Source organism: Oncorhynchus keta, chromosome 36 (genome assembly GCF_023373465.1).
Source record: "Oncorhynchus keta strain PuntledgeMale-10-30-2019 chromosome 36, Oket_V2, whole genome shotgun sequence".
In the NCBI taxonomy this organism is placed as follows: domain Eukaryota; kingdom Metazoa; phylum Chordata; class Actinopteri; order Salmoniformes; family Salmonidae; genus Oncorhynchus; species Oncorhynchus keta.
Window position 1 is genome coordinate 10,769,930 of NC_068456.1, and position 15,384 is coordinate 10,785,313.

General features: G+C 41.5%; 1 protein-coding gene across 2 annotated transcripts in view; it reads right to left on the minus strand.

The window, feature by feature from the left end:
* Window positions 1–1,677: 1,677 nt before the first annotated feature.
* The window catches only part of abhd12 (abhydrolase domain containing 12, lysophospholipase), a 29,286-nt gene continuing 15,579 nt past the window's right edge, over window positions 1,678–15,384 (minus strand). For both annotated transcript variants that reach the window (XM_035754120.2, XM_035754119.2), the window contains 12 exons: window positions 14,920–15,041; window positions 13,901–14,006; window positions 8,365–8,484; window positions 8,090–8,120; window positions 7,867–7,912; window positions 7,613–7,742; window positions 7,399–7,436; window positions 4,312–4,391; window positions 4,121–4,203; window positions 3,531–3,609; window positions 2,580–2,707; window positions 1,678–2,376 (listed from right to left, as the gene is read on the minus strand). In XM_035754120.2, coding sequence (XP_035610013.1) covers window positions 2,343–2,376; window positions 2,580–2,707; window positions 3,531–3,609; window positions 4,121–4,203; window positions 4,312–4,391; window positions 7,399–7,436; window positions 7,613–7,742; window positions 7,867–7,912; window positions 8,090–8,120; window positions 8,365–8,484; window positions 13,901–14,006; window positions 14,920–15,041 — 997 coding nt within the window. In that variant the 3' untranslated portion in view covers window positions 1,678–2,342. The remainder of the gene's footprint in view (window positions 2,377–2,579; window positions 2,708–3,530; window positions 3,610–4,120; window positions 4,204–4,311; window positions 4,392–7,398; window positions 7,437–7,612; window positions 7,743–7,866; window positions 7,913–8,089; window positions 8,121–8,364; window positions 8,485–13,900; window positions 14,007–14,919; window positions 15,042–15,384) is intronic.

Genomic DNA, 15,384 nt, shown 5'->3' on the forward strand with positions numbered 1-15,384 from the left:
GAGTCCAAGGAAGGAATTAATGTTCAAAGTAAATTTGTTTTTAATTCAAAGTTTATTCCATTAACAAGCATATGCACAATTCTTTATGTCCGGTATAGTAGATACCAAAAAAGTTAGCAAGAAAATCAAGATGTTTAACTATAGACAGAAAATGTTGACTATGCAGGCTCCAACATGAGTTGTGAACAGTTGTTACTCTACCTGACTCTTGAGGTATTTTCAATCTACCAGCCCACATGTCTTACTGAGTCACACGGCAAGAATGAGATATATTGCAAAGGGCAGCAGACACAATGTACATTACTGGAAAAGGTTCAATGAGAAGCACAATATGCTAAGGCCCCTTCACGGACAAGAAGCAATGCAAGCAAACTTCACTTGTCACAAAGTTAGATCAGTGTATTAAAATGGCTTAGAGAAGTTGACTCAGAGCCTGGTTTGGTTAATCAAGATTGGAGGTGAAGTCTGCTTATGTCTACCCTGCTAATTCAACTGTCCTTCCTCCACAATGGCTCCACTTGAGTAGGTGATTCAAAAGATGCCCTCCGTTGGAAATGTACATATCTGTACAAAATGATTGTTTTAATTTTTCATCAGATCGTGTCGCAGCATAAAGTTATCGTCTGAGAATTATACATGTTCACCCTTAACTGGGAAATGCCTACAGTCTCTCCACCTAACAATACTCATCCACTTGTACATGCACAAATACATTATTTCTAAATTGAAGAGGACATTTTTCCACTCCAAAGCTACAGAACAGCTGGCCATTGTGTGATTAAATGAACTTAAGTACAGACCGTAACCTGACCATCTGAGGGCACTTCCTAACCTGATGCATTGAATTCCCCACAATAACTTGTTTTGGATGACCTGGTGGCCATCATGTTGCTTTAGTGCAGAGACTGAGAAATAGCTGGTGAAAACGGTTACATTTCAACATCAAATCCAGAGGGGAAAGTGACCAGAAGAGAGAACTGGCCACTTACCATTCATTAAATAACAAAGTTACAATTTGAAAAAGTATAGAACAGCCGATAGAAAATAACAGTAACGGTGTACTTTGGTCAATAAATTACAAACAAGCATTACCAGTGTGGGGTAGCCCTAATTGAAGAGAAAAAAAGTCTGCATCAACTAGTAAACACTGATGTGGTTAGTAACATTGGTAATTTACTCAGCAATGTTAAGTGCATTGGATGGATGGGCACACTGACATTCCCGGACTGCAGGTACTGCCCAGCCACACTCCTCTCTGGCTCCAGCCTACATTATGGTACCGGTCTATTGCGATCAAGCCAAAGAGAACATAAAGATGTTTTTTAGTCTTCCTCTGACCACAATGGAATATGCACCGTCACTCACACACCGCTTTCTAAGATTGAACAGGAATAACCACTAGCTGGGTGATTGTGTTTTAGCACTAAGAGATTTGGAATTAAAATTTCCATTAGGTCTTCTCAGTTTAGGTAAACTTTCCTATGCACCGAATCATTAATATGGTATTTCTGCTTTGAGGTAGCCTATAATTGGAAAGTGGAAATCATATTTCTTAAACCTCAGCTCTTCAGTTAATTTCCGCCCTGAAGTGTCCTAAGGGGTTCTAAAATAAAGCGAATAGTCTTCTCTTTAAGGCGGACAATAATGAGACTGACAAGCCCAAAACCAATATCAATGTTAGGTTAAATGTATAATATTTAATTCAAGTTATACATTTCCTTAAATAGAGAAAAGCTAGAGTCCAAAACTTCTCATCTGAGATCAGTCAAATATAATAGATACTTTTAAATCATGATCTGTAATGTAACAAAAATAAAATTGGGAAAATAAACTGGACTGGTATTAACAGAATTTGCTCTGTGCTGCAGATGAGTTGTAAAATGAAAAACGTTCTCCTTCCTCGCCTTGTGTATGAATGTCTATTCCCCAAACATTGTGCAATTAAAAACACTGCTTCCCTGCTCGATCCACTGTTCTTCCCACTCCATGATGTTTGTCTTGGCTCCTTAAAATATGTGCATATTTCATCTTTGTGCTCAAGCCATCCTCTTGGTTTGTGTAACCTTGACAACAAGCCAAGCCAGTTGTCCATCCCTCGCTCTTTGCCAGTGTTCCGTTTATGTCTTGCAGGAATTTTAGGTGTCAAAGGAATGCTAAATAAAGGAATGGATGCATCTTCTTCAGTCCATGCGTGTACATTTCAATGTTTTATGAGATATGTACACCAACCATAAAGCATACAGTGAAATAGTTTCAGTGTGTGTGTGCGCATGTGTGTGGGGGGGAGGGGAAGGGGGGGTTGTAAAGAGGAAACAATGGACAGGTGGAAATGTTCTTGTCGGTTATGCATGGGGATGACTCGTGCCAAGGAAGTCACTGGAAGAAAATTAAATCAAAACAGAAATACGTTTAGCACAACTCTGTACAAAGGCAGGCAAGAATGTAGACACCTAGTGTACAACTAATTGCCTAAATTTAATCATTTCTGCTCAGTTGGCCTAAGGTCAAGACACAAATTGTCAACAGTGAAACACTTCTTGCCACAGTGTATATGTGCGCAACTGGTCTAGTTGCTGTACCTGAGTATGTGTGGCAGCTCAGGACTCCTGTAGATGAACTTGTGCTTGTAGGCCAGAGAGACAGGAAAGGGGATGAACTGAAGCTTGTGTCCACTCAGGCTCTTGGACTGGGAAGCAATGTTGTACAGCTGGGAGGGGGGGAAGGAAATAAACAATGGAATTATGGGAGGATTGTGTTCAGTCCAGATTAAAAGAACAGCCAATATAGACCTGGCCCTGCTCTGAACTATGACCTCTGTGCTATAAAGCATTACAGAGGTCTGCAGTGATGAACATTTGCGAGGATCATATTTAATTTTTAGAAGCCAATGAAAGAGATGACCAATTAATTAAAAAGAGAACAGTAAATAAATAAATAAATAAATATATATATATATATATATATATTTCTGTGTTCCTTCACTGCTATAATACAGTAGCTCGACTCAAATCTCAGAATAGTTTGGGATTTTGGCAATGGTCCTTTATCAACTTCCCCAGAGTCAGATGAACTTGTGGATACTAGGAAGTTGCCAACTAGCATTAGCGCAATGACTGGAAGTCTACGGGAACGGCTAGCATGCAGTCATTGTGCTCAAGTTAGTTGCATTGGCTCACAAAACTACCTCAAACTTCATTCATACTGGACGCAGCGACATAAAAATGCTATCCAAGAATACATCTGACTTTGGGGAAGTAGATTTGGGGCATTTTAAAGATATCATATTTTTTTTGTTAAAACTATACATTTTAGCTCATTCAAATGATAGGAACTTGAACAGCAACAAGCGAGTCGTTTTCAAGACGACAGCTGATTATTAATGACCTGTATTAAATCTATGAAATTAACTTAGCTTTTTTTGGTATATCAAATATTTTCCTGTGTCCTTTGAAAAAGGAGGACCAGATGAAGGCTGTATGAGGTCACGATGATGTGTCTGACTTTTATGAAGCCCAAACTAAAAAGGATACCTTCTTCCCTAGATGGAAGGGCACGACTGAGTCATCCTCGGCATGAAGGATAAGCAATGGACAGGATATGTGGTCCACACTACAAAAGAGAAAAAACAAGCTCAAATTACAGTCAAGTCTCTGAAGATCTTGGGACTGTCTGAAAATGCATGGTTGGTCGTATGTTAATGGCCCTTATACTATCACTAGTGCTTGGCAACTCCACGAGAAAGTACTGCACAAAGGAAGTCTTGACACAGATGAATGTCCTCTGTAGGCCACCTATAATACAAGTCTGACCTTCCGAGTTAGTCCCCTCAGCACATTCCAGAGGACATGGAGAAAAGGCATGGACAGAGCCTGGGTCGGCCAGGTTCAGACTATGCCTCTGCTCTTTAACATGCAAACACGCAGTCTGTTAAAATAACATTTGATTCAAGGGTTTGAGCTCTTGACGAATGGTTGTGTGTCAGAGAGATCTTATTGACTCAACAAGCAGTTTGTATGAAGACACCAGTTTGAAAACATATGAGCAGGAACAAGTGACGTGACACACTGCTTTAAATCTAACGTTAAACTAAATGGTCCGGAAAGAATCAAGTTCAACCTACTTTTCGTCACTGGCAAATCGAATGTCGTTTGCTGAAATGGTATCTAAAAAGAACCATTCAAAGCCTGGAAGGTACCGGTAGACCTACAAGAAGCAATGACACAGACGCTAGCTAATAAAATAAAAACGTTACATCAAATACAATTAAATAAGACTCAACATGTAGTCAAGGGATTAAGAGGAAATGCTTGCCATAGAGAAGGGGTGGCTCTTGGCCTCCTCTCGGATGTTGGTGAATGGAGATTCCAAGACTAAGGAGTTTGGGGGCGTCCCTAGAAAATAGAAAAGTCATTCAAATCAAACCAATCTTCATGAAACATAACCACACGTATCTAAGATGTAGCAATAAGTTGCCTTGAATTCACTTCCTTCAGACATTCACTTTCTTGAATAAAGCAATCACAACAAGCCACTTTCAGTGACCCTGTAACCCAGTTAAATGAGTGAAAAATTCAAGCTGTGGACACTTGAGCTACCACTGGAAAAGGATCCTTGTGTCTGGTGTGTTAAGGTCAACAGCCAATGAGTTAGTTCCTCCGGTAGTACACAATACCAAGTTAATGTTTCTCACTTGCTATGATCTGATAAGTGATCGACTATACTTGAAAATGGGATGAAGCCTTATAATACTGTATGAGCATTCAACCTGTACAGACCATTGGGTGAGGAATGCTTGTAAAGGTCCACGGTGGACCCAAGCATGTGCCCCTCAAACGTAACGTTACATAAATTTCTAAATATTTTGTCAAACTTTTCAGAATCCCACCCTGGACTCCAAAACAGGCTCTCCAAGTACCCAACACAAAGAGGTTAAATTGACCCACTTCATTTAAACAACTTTTGAATAGTTTAACTTGGTGAATTTTTATTTGACCTTATTTTAACAGTAATAAAGAGCACATGTTCAACTAAATAACCATTTCAAGAGGTTAAAAAATAAAAAAATAAAAAAGACTAGAGTAAATGCCTATTAAATGCCAAATAAAGTGTTGAAGTCTTCATCTTTTAGTCAGCCTCGAATCCACTTGTGGCAGGGGGAATGGTAGCTTGTTGTGTGCACGGAGGGGGTAGTTGAATGCAAGCGTGACATATATTTTTTTTTAATTGTTCAAACATTTCCAGCTTGTCCATCTATGGGTAGCAGGGTTGAAGTGTTAAGCTCAACCTGATCATTTTTCTACAAAACACCAAAAAAAAAAAAAAAAAAAGAGTAGAACCAGATGTTCAATGTCTCTTGAAAAGTTCCTATTTATTTATTTTAAATGGAGGGAGTAGTTATATTTTTTATGAATCACTAATAACATTTAATATACAATATCTGATTTATTGCATTTTAAAATGTGGTCCATCTTAAAAGGGCACTTAATTTAATATAACAGACTGAAAAATAGATATTTGTGCACAATTTCTACTTAAAGTGCAAAAGGCACTCATTTCATGGAACAACCCATATAACACCTTAATTCTATGGCCACTTTATTTAAACTCTAAAAATGTGTGACTCTTGTTTATATAAAACATTTTGTTGCGTGATACACGCAGCACCTGCATTCACTAAAGTCTACATAAATCAAGTACATACAGTGCATTTGGAAAGTATTCAGACCTTTTGACTTTTTACACATTTTGTTGCGTTACAGCCCTATTCTAAAATTTATTAAATTGTATTTCTTCCTCAATGTACACAAAACCCCATAATGACAAAGCAAAACCTGGTATAGATTTTTTTTGCAAATGTATCAAATAAAAATAACTGAAATATCACATTTACATAAGTATTCAGACCCTTTACTCAGTACTTTATTTTATATTGATTTTATTTAACTAGGCAAGTCACTTATTCTTATTTACAATGAAGTTCTACCAAAATGCAAAAGGCCTCCTGTGGAGATGGGGGCTGGGATTAAAAATACCAAACAAAATATAGGACAAAAACACATGACAAGAGACAACACTACATAAAGAGAGACCTAAGACAACATAGCATGGCAACACGTGAAGCACCTTTGTCAGCGATTACAGCCTCGAGTTGTCTTGGGTATGACGCTACAAGCGTGGCACACATATTTGGAGAGTTTCTCCCATTCTTCTCTGCAGATCCTCTCAAGCTCTGTCAGGTTGGATGGGGAGTGTCACTGCACAGCTATTTTCAGCTCTCTCCAGAGATGTTCGATCGGGTTCAGATCCGGACTCTGGCTGGGCTACTCAAGGACATTCAGAGACTTGTCCCGAAGCCACTCCTGCATTGTCTTGGCTGCGTGTGTAGGGTCATTGTCCTGTTAGAAGGTGAACCTTCCCCTCAGTCTGAGGTCCTGAGCACTCTGGAGCAGGTTTTCATCTAGAAACTCTGTACTTTGCTCCGTTCATCTTTCCCTCAATCCTGACTCGTCTCCCAGTCCCTGCTGCTGAAAAACATCCCCACAGCATAATGCTGCCACCACCAACACCATGCTTCACCATTGGGATAGTGCCAGGCAAACTCCAAGTGGGCTGCCATGAGCCTTTTACTGAAGAGTGGCTTCTGTCTAGCCACTCTACCATAAAGGCCTGATTGGTAGAGTGCTGCAGAGATGGGAGACCCTTCCAGAAGGACAGCCATCTCAACAGAGGAACTCTGGAGTTGTCAGAATGAACATCACCTCTCTGACCAGTCTCCCCTGATTGCTCAGTTTGGCCAGGCAGCCAGCTCTAGGAAGAGTCTTTGTGGTTTCAAACTTCTTCCATTTAAGAATGATGGAGGCTAATGTGTTATTGGGGACCTTCAATGCTGCAGACATTTTTGGTACCCTTCCCCAGATCTGTGCTCGACACAATCCTGTCTCAGAGCTCTACTGACAATTCTGTCGACCTCATGGCTTTCTTTTTGCTCTGACATGCACTGTCAACTGTGGAACCTTATATAGACAGGTGTGTGCCTTTCCCAACCTGGTCCAACCAATTGCATTTACCACAGGTGGACTCCAATGAAGTTTCACAAACATCAATGGAAACAGGATACACCAGCTCAATTTTGAGTCTCATAGCAAAGGGTCTGAATACTTATGTAAATAAGGTGTTTTTTTATTGAATACATTTGCAAAGACTTCCAAAAACCTTTTTTCGCTTTGTCATTATGGGGTATTGTGTGTAGATGAGGTAAAAAAATATATTTCATCCATTTTAGAGTAAGGCTGTAACGTAACAAAATGTGGAAAAAAGGAAGGTGTCTGAATACTTTCTGAATGAACTGCATTTAGCCTGGGAGGTCAGAAGTCACAGCCTTAATGAGCAGATGCTTACCTCTGTCACACAGACGTCGGACTAGGTTAGTGGCCACCCTGGAAAATGTGAAAAATACATATTTAAAAGTTACCACTCTGTAAATTGACAGATTTACCCAAAGTATACAGTCATCCAATTGTTGGTTCATAATCATACAAGAGTTTATCATTTTACACAAAACGTATTTGTGAAATGTTGAGCTGAATGTGATGAGAGAGATGTGTGTTCCTACCCTGTCCCCAGTGAGTGGCCCCAGACGTTGAGGGGTTTGCTCCCCACCCTCTCCTTCATCCACTGGTAGAGGAACAGGGCATCTGACGTCATTCCGCTCTCAGAGGGGCTCCCGTCTGAATCACCCCAACCTGGAACAACCAGAGAAGTATGAAAGAAGGGATGAATGGTGATCTAAGATCAGATTATCTTTTTAAAAGGGATATTGTGATTATTAATAAACTTAGAAACAGCTCAAAGTAGAACCCTACTTACCTCTATAATCAAATGTGACTACGTGGTAGCCTAATAAACTAAGGACCTGGGGAGGGGAAGCCGAAACACATCAAATCTCAACTCCAGATCAGACTGAAAGCAAGGTCAATTCACAAAAAATGTATTGAATTCTGTTTGTTGGTCAGTACTCAATATAGCTAGATACAGTATGGGTGGGATACAGGCGAAGCAAGTTAGTGTGTTTGCAATGAAATCCTCTCACCTTATAGAGCTGAACTCTATGGTCCCCTCCTCTGAAACAGACAGGATGGACAAGTTTATAAACCAGGAAAGGTAAAACAACATATCTCAGCCATTCTAAAGAGCACATTGTGTTAATATGTACAAGTTCCAAGGTTGTGAGTCAGCTTCGACAAACACATTTAAAAGGTGGAAGGTTGTCATGTGAGTTAAGGGTATACGCCAGGGTGTACTGGACCAGAGTAGCACTGAGATAGTACAATTAAAAGTGCTTTTTAAACCAAAATGTATGATCACCTTGTCCCTGCGTTGCCGTGAAGGTACAGCATGACTGGATAGGGCGATTTAAAGGTACTGTCATACCACTCTCTGTCCTTCCCCTGCGCCTCTTTCCACATCTGGTCTGGGACTGTGTGCCTGGGTAGAACAGGAGCAGTGATATAGACAAGGAGAAAGCTGTAAGCAATGTACACCTACTATAGACTAAGAGGTGTGGGGTGGGGCAAACTGGTTTAATATATGCTAGCATCTCATCTGTACTTGAGTCTAACTGGGGACAAAGACTATACTGTAAGAACTAGCAGATTGGAGTAGGCTACATGTTTTACATAACTGGACACAGAACCCCCATGTTCTAAGAGAATAGCCCTGAACAGAAACTTGTCTATTTACATATCATCACCTCAGCCTTTAGTCTTTATCTACCACAACCCACACTGCTAAACTCCTCTGGGCTCAACATGCCTTTCCCACAGTCAACGTTCCCCAGTTAGTCTGCTCAAGTTCCTGCCCCCCCGGCCGGTAAACATCCACAGGGACTGGGGTGGTCCCCCCCCTCCCTGTGGTCCAGTCTCTTCTGTATCATTCTCAGACACAAAAATAAAATAAATAAAAAATAAAAAAATAAAAAAACACTGCACCTTTTCCCCGAGAGGCAGTGTGGTGTGCGTTATTGTTTTCCCAGCCGAGGAGTTCATTACACCCCTGAGACAGAGGGACAGCTAGAGGGCTGTGTGTGAGAGAGAGACAGCGAGAGGGCTGTGTGAGTGAGAGACAGAGAGAGAGAGACAGAGAGCATATACAAATGGCGCCGGAGGGCATGGCTGCCGTTTAACGGGCTCCTAACCAACTGTGCTTTTTTGTTTTTTCGCATTGTTTTTAACTTAATTTGCTACCGTCTCTTATGACTGAAAAGATCGCCTGGACATCACCAGCGATTACTCACCTCGAACTGGATAAAGAGTCCAACGCAAAGGATATACTGCTTCCTGGAGACCAGGCCCAAATCCCCATCATTCACGTAAAGAAAAGACTGAGATACAGGGAGTGAAGGCCGGGGTGCATTGTGAGGATTCGTAGGCGAGTGAGAAAAATCACCACTACCATCGGTTCTATTGGCCAACGTGCAATCACTGGAAAACAAACTGGATGCTCTACGGTCAAAACTATCCTACCAACTGGACATGAAAAACGAATATCTTATGTTTCACTGAGTTGTGGCTGAACGACGACACGGATAATAGAGCTGGCTGGGTTTTCCGTGCATCGGCAGGACAGAGCAGCTACATCTGGTAGGGCGGGGTTGTGTGCCTATTTGTCAGTCTGTGCACAATGTCTAATATTAAAGAAGTCTCAAGGTATTTCTCGCCTGAGGTAGAGTATCTCATGATAAGCTGTACACCACACTATCTATATTTTTCGTAGCCGTTTATTTTCCACCACAAACTGATGCTGGCACTAAGACCGCACTCAACGAGCTGTACAAGACCATGAGTAAACAAGAAATTGCTCATCCAGAAGTGGCGCTCCTAGTGGCCAGGGACTTTAATGCAGGCAAACTTAAATCCGTTTGACGTCAATTCTACCAGCATGTGACATGTGCAACCAGAGGAGAGAGATATATATATATATATATATATATATATATCTCTATCTATTTTTTTTTAACTCTAGACCACCTTTACTCCACACAGAGATGCATACAAAGCTCTCCCTCATCCTCCATTGGGCAAATCTGACCATAACTCTATCCTCCTGACTCCTGCTTACAAGCAAAAACTAAAGCAGGAAGTACCAGTGACAGATTAAGCGTATTCTACACTAAAGGACTGTTTTGCTAGCACAGAATGGAATATGTTCCGTGATTCATCCAATGGCATTGAGGGGTATACAATCAGTCACCAGCTTCATCAATAAGTGCATCGAAAACATTGCCCCCACCGTGACCGTACATACATATCCCAAACAGAAGCCATGGATTACAGGCAACATCCGCACCAAGCTAAAGGCTAGAGCTGCCGCTGTCAAGGAGCGGGACACTAATCCTGATCCTTATAAGAAATCCTGCTAAACCCTCAGACGAACCATCAAACAGGCAAAGCATCAATATAGGACTAAGATTGAATCCTACTACACCGCCTCTGACGCTCGTCAGATGTGGCATGGCTTGCAAACTATTATGGACTACAAAGGGAAACCCAGCTACTACCCAGTGACACGGGCCTACCATGCTCGCTTCGAGGCAAGCAACAATGAAGCATGCATGAGCACCAGCTGTTCCGGATGACTGTGTGATCACGCTTTCCATAGCTGATGTGAGCAAGACATTGAAATAGTTCAACATTTACAAGGTTGCAGGGCCAGAGGGATTACCAGGGCATGTACTCTGAGCATGCACAGACCAACTGGCAAGTGTCTGGCAAGTGTCTTCACTTCCCACAGTGTCTATGGGGTCATATTGCACTCCCTAAGGCTTCCACTAGATGTCAACAGTCTTTAGAACCTTGTTGCAGGCTTCTACTGTGAAGGGGGAGGAATAAGAGCTGCTTGACTAAGAGGTCTGGCAGAATGCCATGAGCTAAGTCAGGCGCGCGGCCGTGAGAGTGAGCTGCATTCCTTTTCATTTCTAAAGACAAAGGAATTGTCCGGTTGAAACATTATTGAAGATTTATGATAAAAACATCCTAAAGATTGATTCTGTACAAATCGTTTGACATGTTTCGACGAACTGTAATATAACTGACTCTCGCATTGTGCATTTGGATTACTGGGCAAAACGCGCAAACAAAAAGGATGTATTTGGACATTGATGGACTTTATCGAACAAAACAAACATTTATTGTGGAATTGGGATTTCTGGGAGTGCATTCTGATGAAGATCATCAAAGTGAATATTTATAACGCTATTTGAGTTGTGTGATACAGCCATTTTCCAAAGAAGGAGAGGTATGTTTTTCTGCGACTCGTCGCTGACCTAACATTATCGCATGGTGTGCCTTCGCCATAAAGCCTTTTTGAAATCAGACACTGTGGCTGGATTAACGAGAAGTGCATCTTTAAAATGGTGTATAATACTTGTATGTTTGAGGAATTTAAATGAGATTTCTGTTGTTTGAATTTGGCGCCCAGAAATTTCACTGGCTGTTGACGCTAGCGTCCCACATATCCCAGAGAGGTTTAACATCGACGGGGCTGTAGCAGAGCGGGTCAAGAGCATCAAGTTCCTTGGTGTCCACATCACCAACAAACTAACATAGTCCTAGCACACCAAGACAGTCATGAAGAGGGCACGAAAACAACTTTTTCCCCTTAGGAGACTGAAAAGATTTGGCATTGGTCCCCAGATCCTCAAAAAGTCATAAAGCTGCATCCTGACCAGTTGCATCACCGCCTGGTATGGCAACTGCTCTGCATCCAACCAACCGTAAGGCAATACAAAGGTTAGTGCGTACGGCCCAACATGTCACTGGGGGTCAAGCTCCCTACCATCTAGAACCTATATACCTACTAGGCGGCGTCAGAGGAAGGGCCAAAAAATGTTCGAAGACTACAGTCACCTGAGTAAGACTGTCCTCTCTGCTACCGCACAGCAAGCAGTACTGGAGCACTAGGTCCAAAAGGCTCCTTAACAGCTTCTACCCCAAAACCATAAGACTGCTGAACAAATAATCACACAGCCACCCAGACTATTTACATTGGTTTTTACACTGCTGCTACTAGCTGTTTATTATCTATGCATAGTCACTTTACCCCTACCTACATGGAGAAATTACCTGGACTAACCTGTACCCTTGCACATTGACTTGGTACCGGTACCTGCTGTATATAGCCTTGTTATTGTCATGTAATCTTATTGTGTTACTTAGCAAATATTTTCTTCACTCTATTTTTGAACTACATTGTTGGTTAAGGGCTTGAAAGTAAGCATTTCACGTAAGGTCTATCTATACCCGTTGTATTCCTGCGCATGTGACAAATAACATTTGGAGAGACGAGAGCGGGATCGAGAGACGCCATCATAAACAGCAGACTGTGGTCACTGAGAAAGTGCAGTAATGTCCTGAGCAAAAGTCAAAATTGGATTCCTTCCAAATGATCAAACATCAGACCATATTTATACCTTACATACCCTAATTGACATGTTAAAATCAAAAAGCTTGAGCGATCAACAGCCCCCGATCTCACTCGTAATGACACAGAAATAAAATGTCTCCTGTATGCAGATGACCTGGTGCCGCTGTCCCCCCACAAGAGGGGCTACAGCCACAATTAGATCTGCAACAGTTCTGTCAAACCTGGGCACTAAGAGTCAATCTCAAAAATACAAACATTATGATATTCCAGAAAAGGGCCAGATGTCAGGGAAACCAACATGCCTTTTTACTAGACTCCACTCATATAACACACACACACACAGGACAAAAAATGTGCTCCACAGGGAACTTCAACTTGGCCGTGAATGAACTGAAAGAAAGGAAGGAGGGCTTTCTATGCCATTGAACAATCTAGTAAACAAGACATAGCAATTAGGATCGAGGTCAAAATATTCTGATCAATAATAGAACCAATTGCACTATATGGCAGTGAAGTGTGGGGTCTGTTTACAAAGCAAGAATGACAAATGGGACAAACACCCCTACTGAAACCCAGCAGGAGGAATTCTGTAAGAGCATCCTCAGAGAACAGAGAAAACAACTCCAAATGCATGCAGAGCAGAATTAGGCCAATTCCCTCTTCTGATTAATATCCAAGAAAAGAGCCACCAAATGTTGTCATTTAAAAAAACAAGTGACCACCACTCCTACCATTACAAAGCCCTCAAAAGCCAAGAGATGACCATAGAAATGAGTTCTCAGGCAGCTGGCTCAGTTCACTAACCCCTACCTACCCAACAAAGCCTCAGGACAGCACTCAGAAAACCTGTCCCAACCAAATCACGAAGCAAAAATAAAAAGCTCACCTATTGGAAAGGCACCACAAAAAAATCTAAGTAAACGTCAATGCTATTTGGCCCTAAACAGACAGTACATGCTGGCAGACTATATTACCACCGTGACTATGTACAGACTAAGTGAGCGCGGCCTGGCAATAGAACCTGACCGTCACACTCTGCCCTCAGAAAGGTTAAGACAGAGCTGCATTTTCTTCTACACTGCGGGAACTATACAGACATGCGGACACTTTTCTTTCCTAGTATCTAAAATAAATAGTTTGAAAACAGAAAAGGAGAAAATCCAATATCTAATGGAACAAAAAAACCTTCATGCCATATTAGCTGCAAAATATGTAGCTTCCTGCCACACCCATAGGGACAGTCAGTGGAACGACCAACCAGAGCAATAACATTGCTACTCAACATTTCATTATTGTCCTAAATCATTTCTGCCTGTAGTGTCCTGTTAATGGTCACTACTCATTGAGTATTATTATTTTTCCTATTGTCACCGGCGTCATCATTGACTTGATATGTGAAAGTAGAGAGCGAGAAAGTACGAGATCCATCCCACGCAGTCTTAGCCAAGCAGCTGGTGTGTGTGTGAGCATGTCTTCTTACCATACACCAATGTTGACACCAGTCTCTGGCTGCAGGTAGAAGTTATAGGTGTGGTTCAACCCATGGTCTTGTGGCCTTTTCAAGTCAATGAAATAGGGCAGCCGCACTGCAGGGGGTGGGGTTGGGTAGAGGGTAGACAGAGGCTGTGTTAGATGTGCTAAGACAATAAGATATCACTGACAAAGCAGCAGCACTCAGCTAAAATCTACAGGACAGCTGCTCTAGAAATAGCAGGGCTCTGCCTCTTTCCACTCAATAAGGTTACACGAGACAGTCACAAGTCAATGTCCACTTCCTGTACAGACATTTACTGTTTCACTTCCTCACTGAATACAAAGAAAACCTCCAACTGTCTGCCATCCACAAGACGTTTGGGTCTTTAGCTGCACTGCAAACCATTCAAAAGATCCCAAAAGAAAATCAGATGTCACTGAGTGGGACAGAAAACCATGTTCAAATCTGATGGGGTTACATGTTTTACAATGGATAGTTCCAGTACTGGATGTTGATTGGTTGAAACCAAGTAACTAGAATCAGACGTGGTCACAACACACCACTCAGTACTACTGAATCAATGTTTTAGGTGCAATCCTGCCCATTGCTGCCTATAATGCATGAAACTACTACAGTTACACACGCACACTGCATATCAGATGGAGGGAGCAGTGAAGGCTGTGTATTGCATGCTTGCAGATGGAATATACACCCTCTTAACTGCCTCTGTCTGGAGTTTCATGCTGTGTTGGGTTTCAGGTTCAACTGATGAGCAGGCTCTCATGTGCACACATTAGCACATGCACCCTTGCTTATGTATGCAGTATGCACACATACTAAATGAGCTACAAGTATCCACCTACCAAATAAAACACGCCGAGGCCAGAGCTAACTGATGAAGCAAGCTTATTTAGTCTCATAAAATGTTTTTTAAATTTTTTTAATTGAACAATTCTTAAAATCAATGCAAACAACTAGATCGAACAAAAAAAACATACCTTACTGGTGTCTATATCTATACTCACCAAAATTTAAAAATACTAGTTTTGCCTGAATTGAGGGGCATAGTTTGACGAGAAAGGGGATGGTTATGTAGACTCCCAGCACCCACAGGAGGATCCTCTTCAATCTGCCCATTAGGCCATATCTGGAACACACACGCAGGGGAGAGAGACAATGTCAGCATTTTACATTAATCTTCAAAACCTAAAGTAGAAAACATTAAGACTTGAGATGGCAGGTAGCCTAGTGGTTAGAGCGTTAGGCCAGTAACCGAAAGGTTGCTAGATCGAATCCCCGAAATGACAAGGTAAAAACCTGTCGTTCTGCCCCTGAACAAGGCAGTTAACCCACTGTTCCTAGGCAGTCACTGTAAATAAGAATTTCTTCTTAACTGACTTGCCTAGTTAAAAGGTTAAATAAAAATAACAGTTAAGACTGCTATCCATTCCAATTGCACACAGATGTGTACAGTACAAAAATAGTTAAAT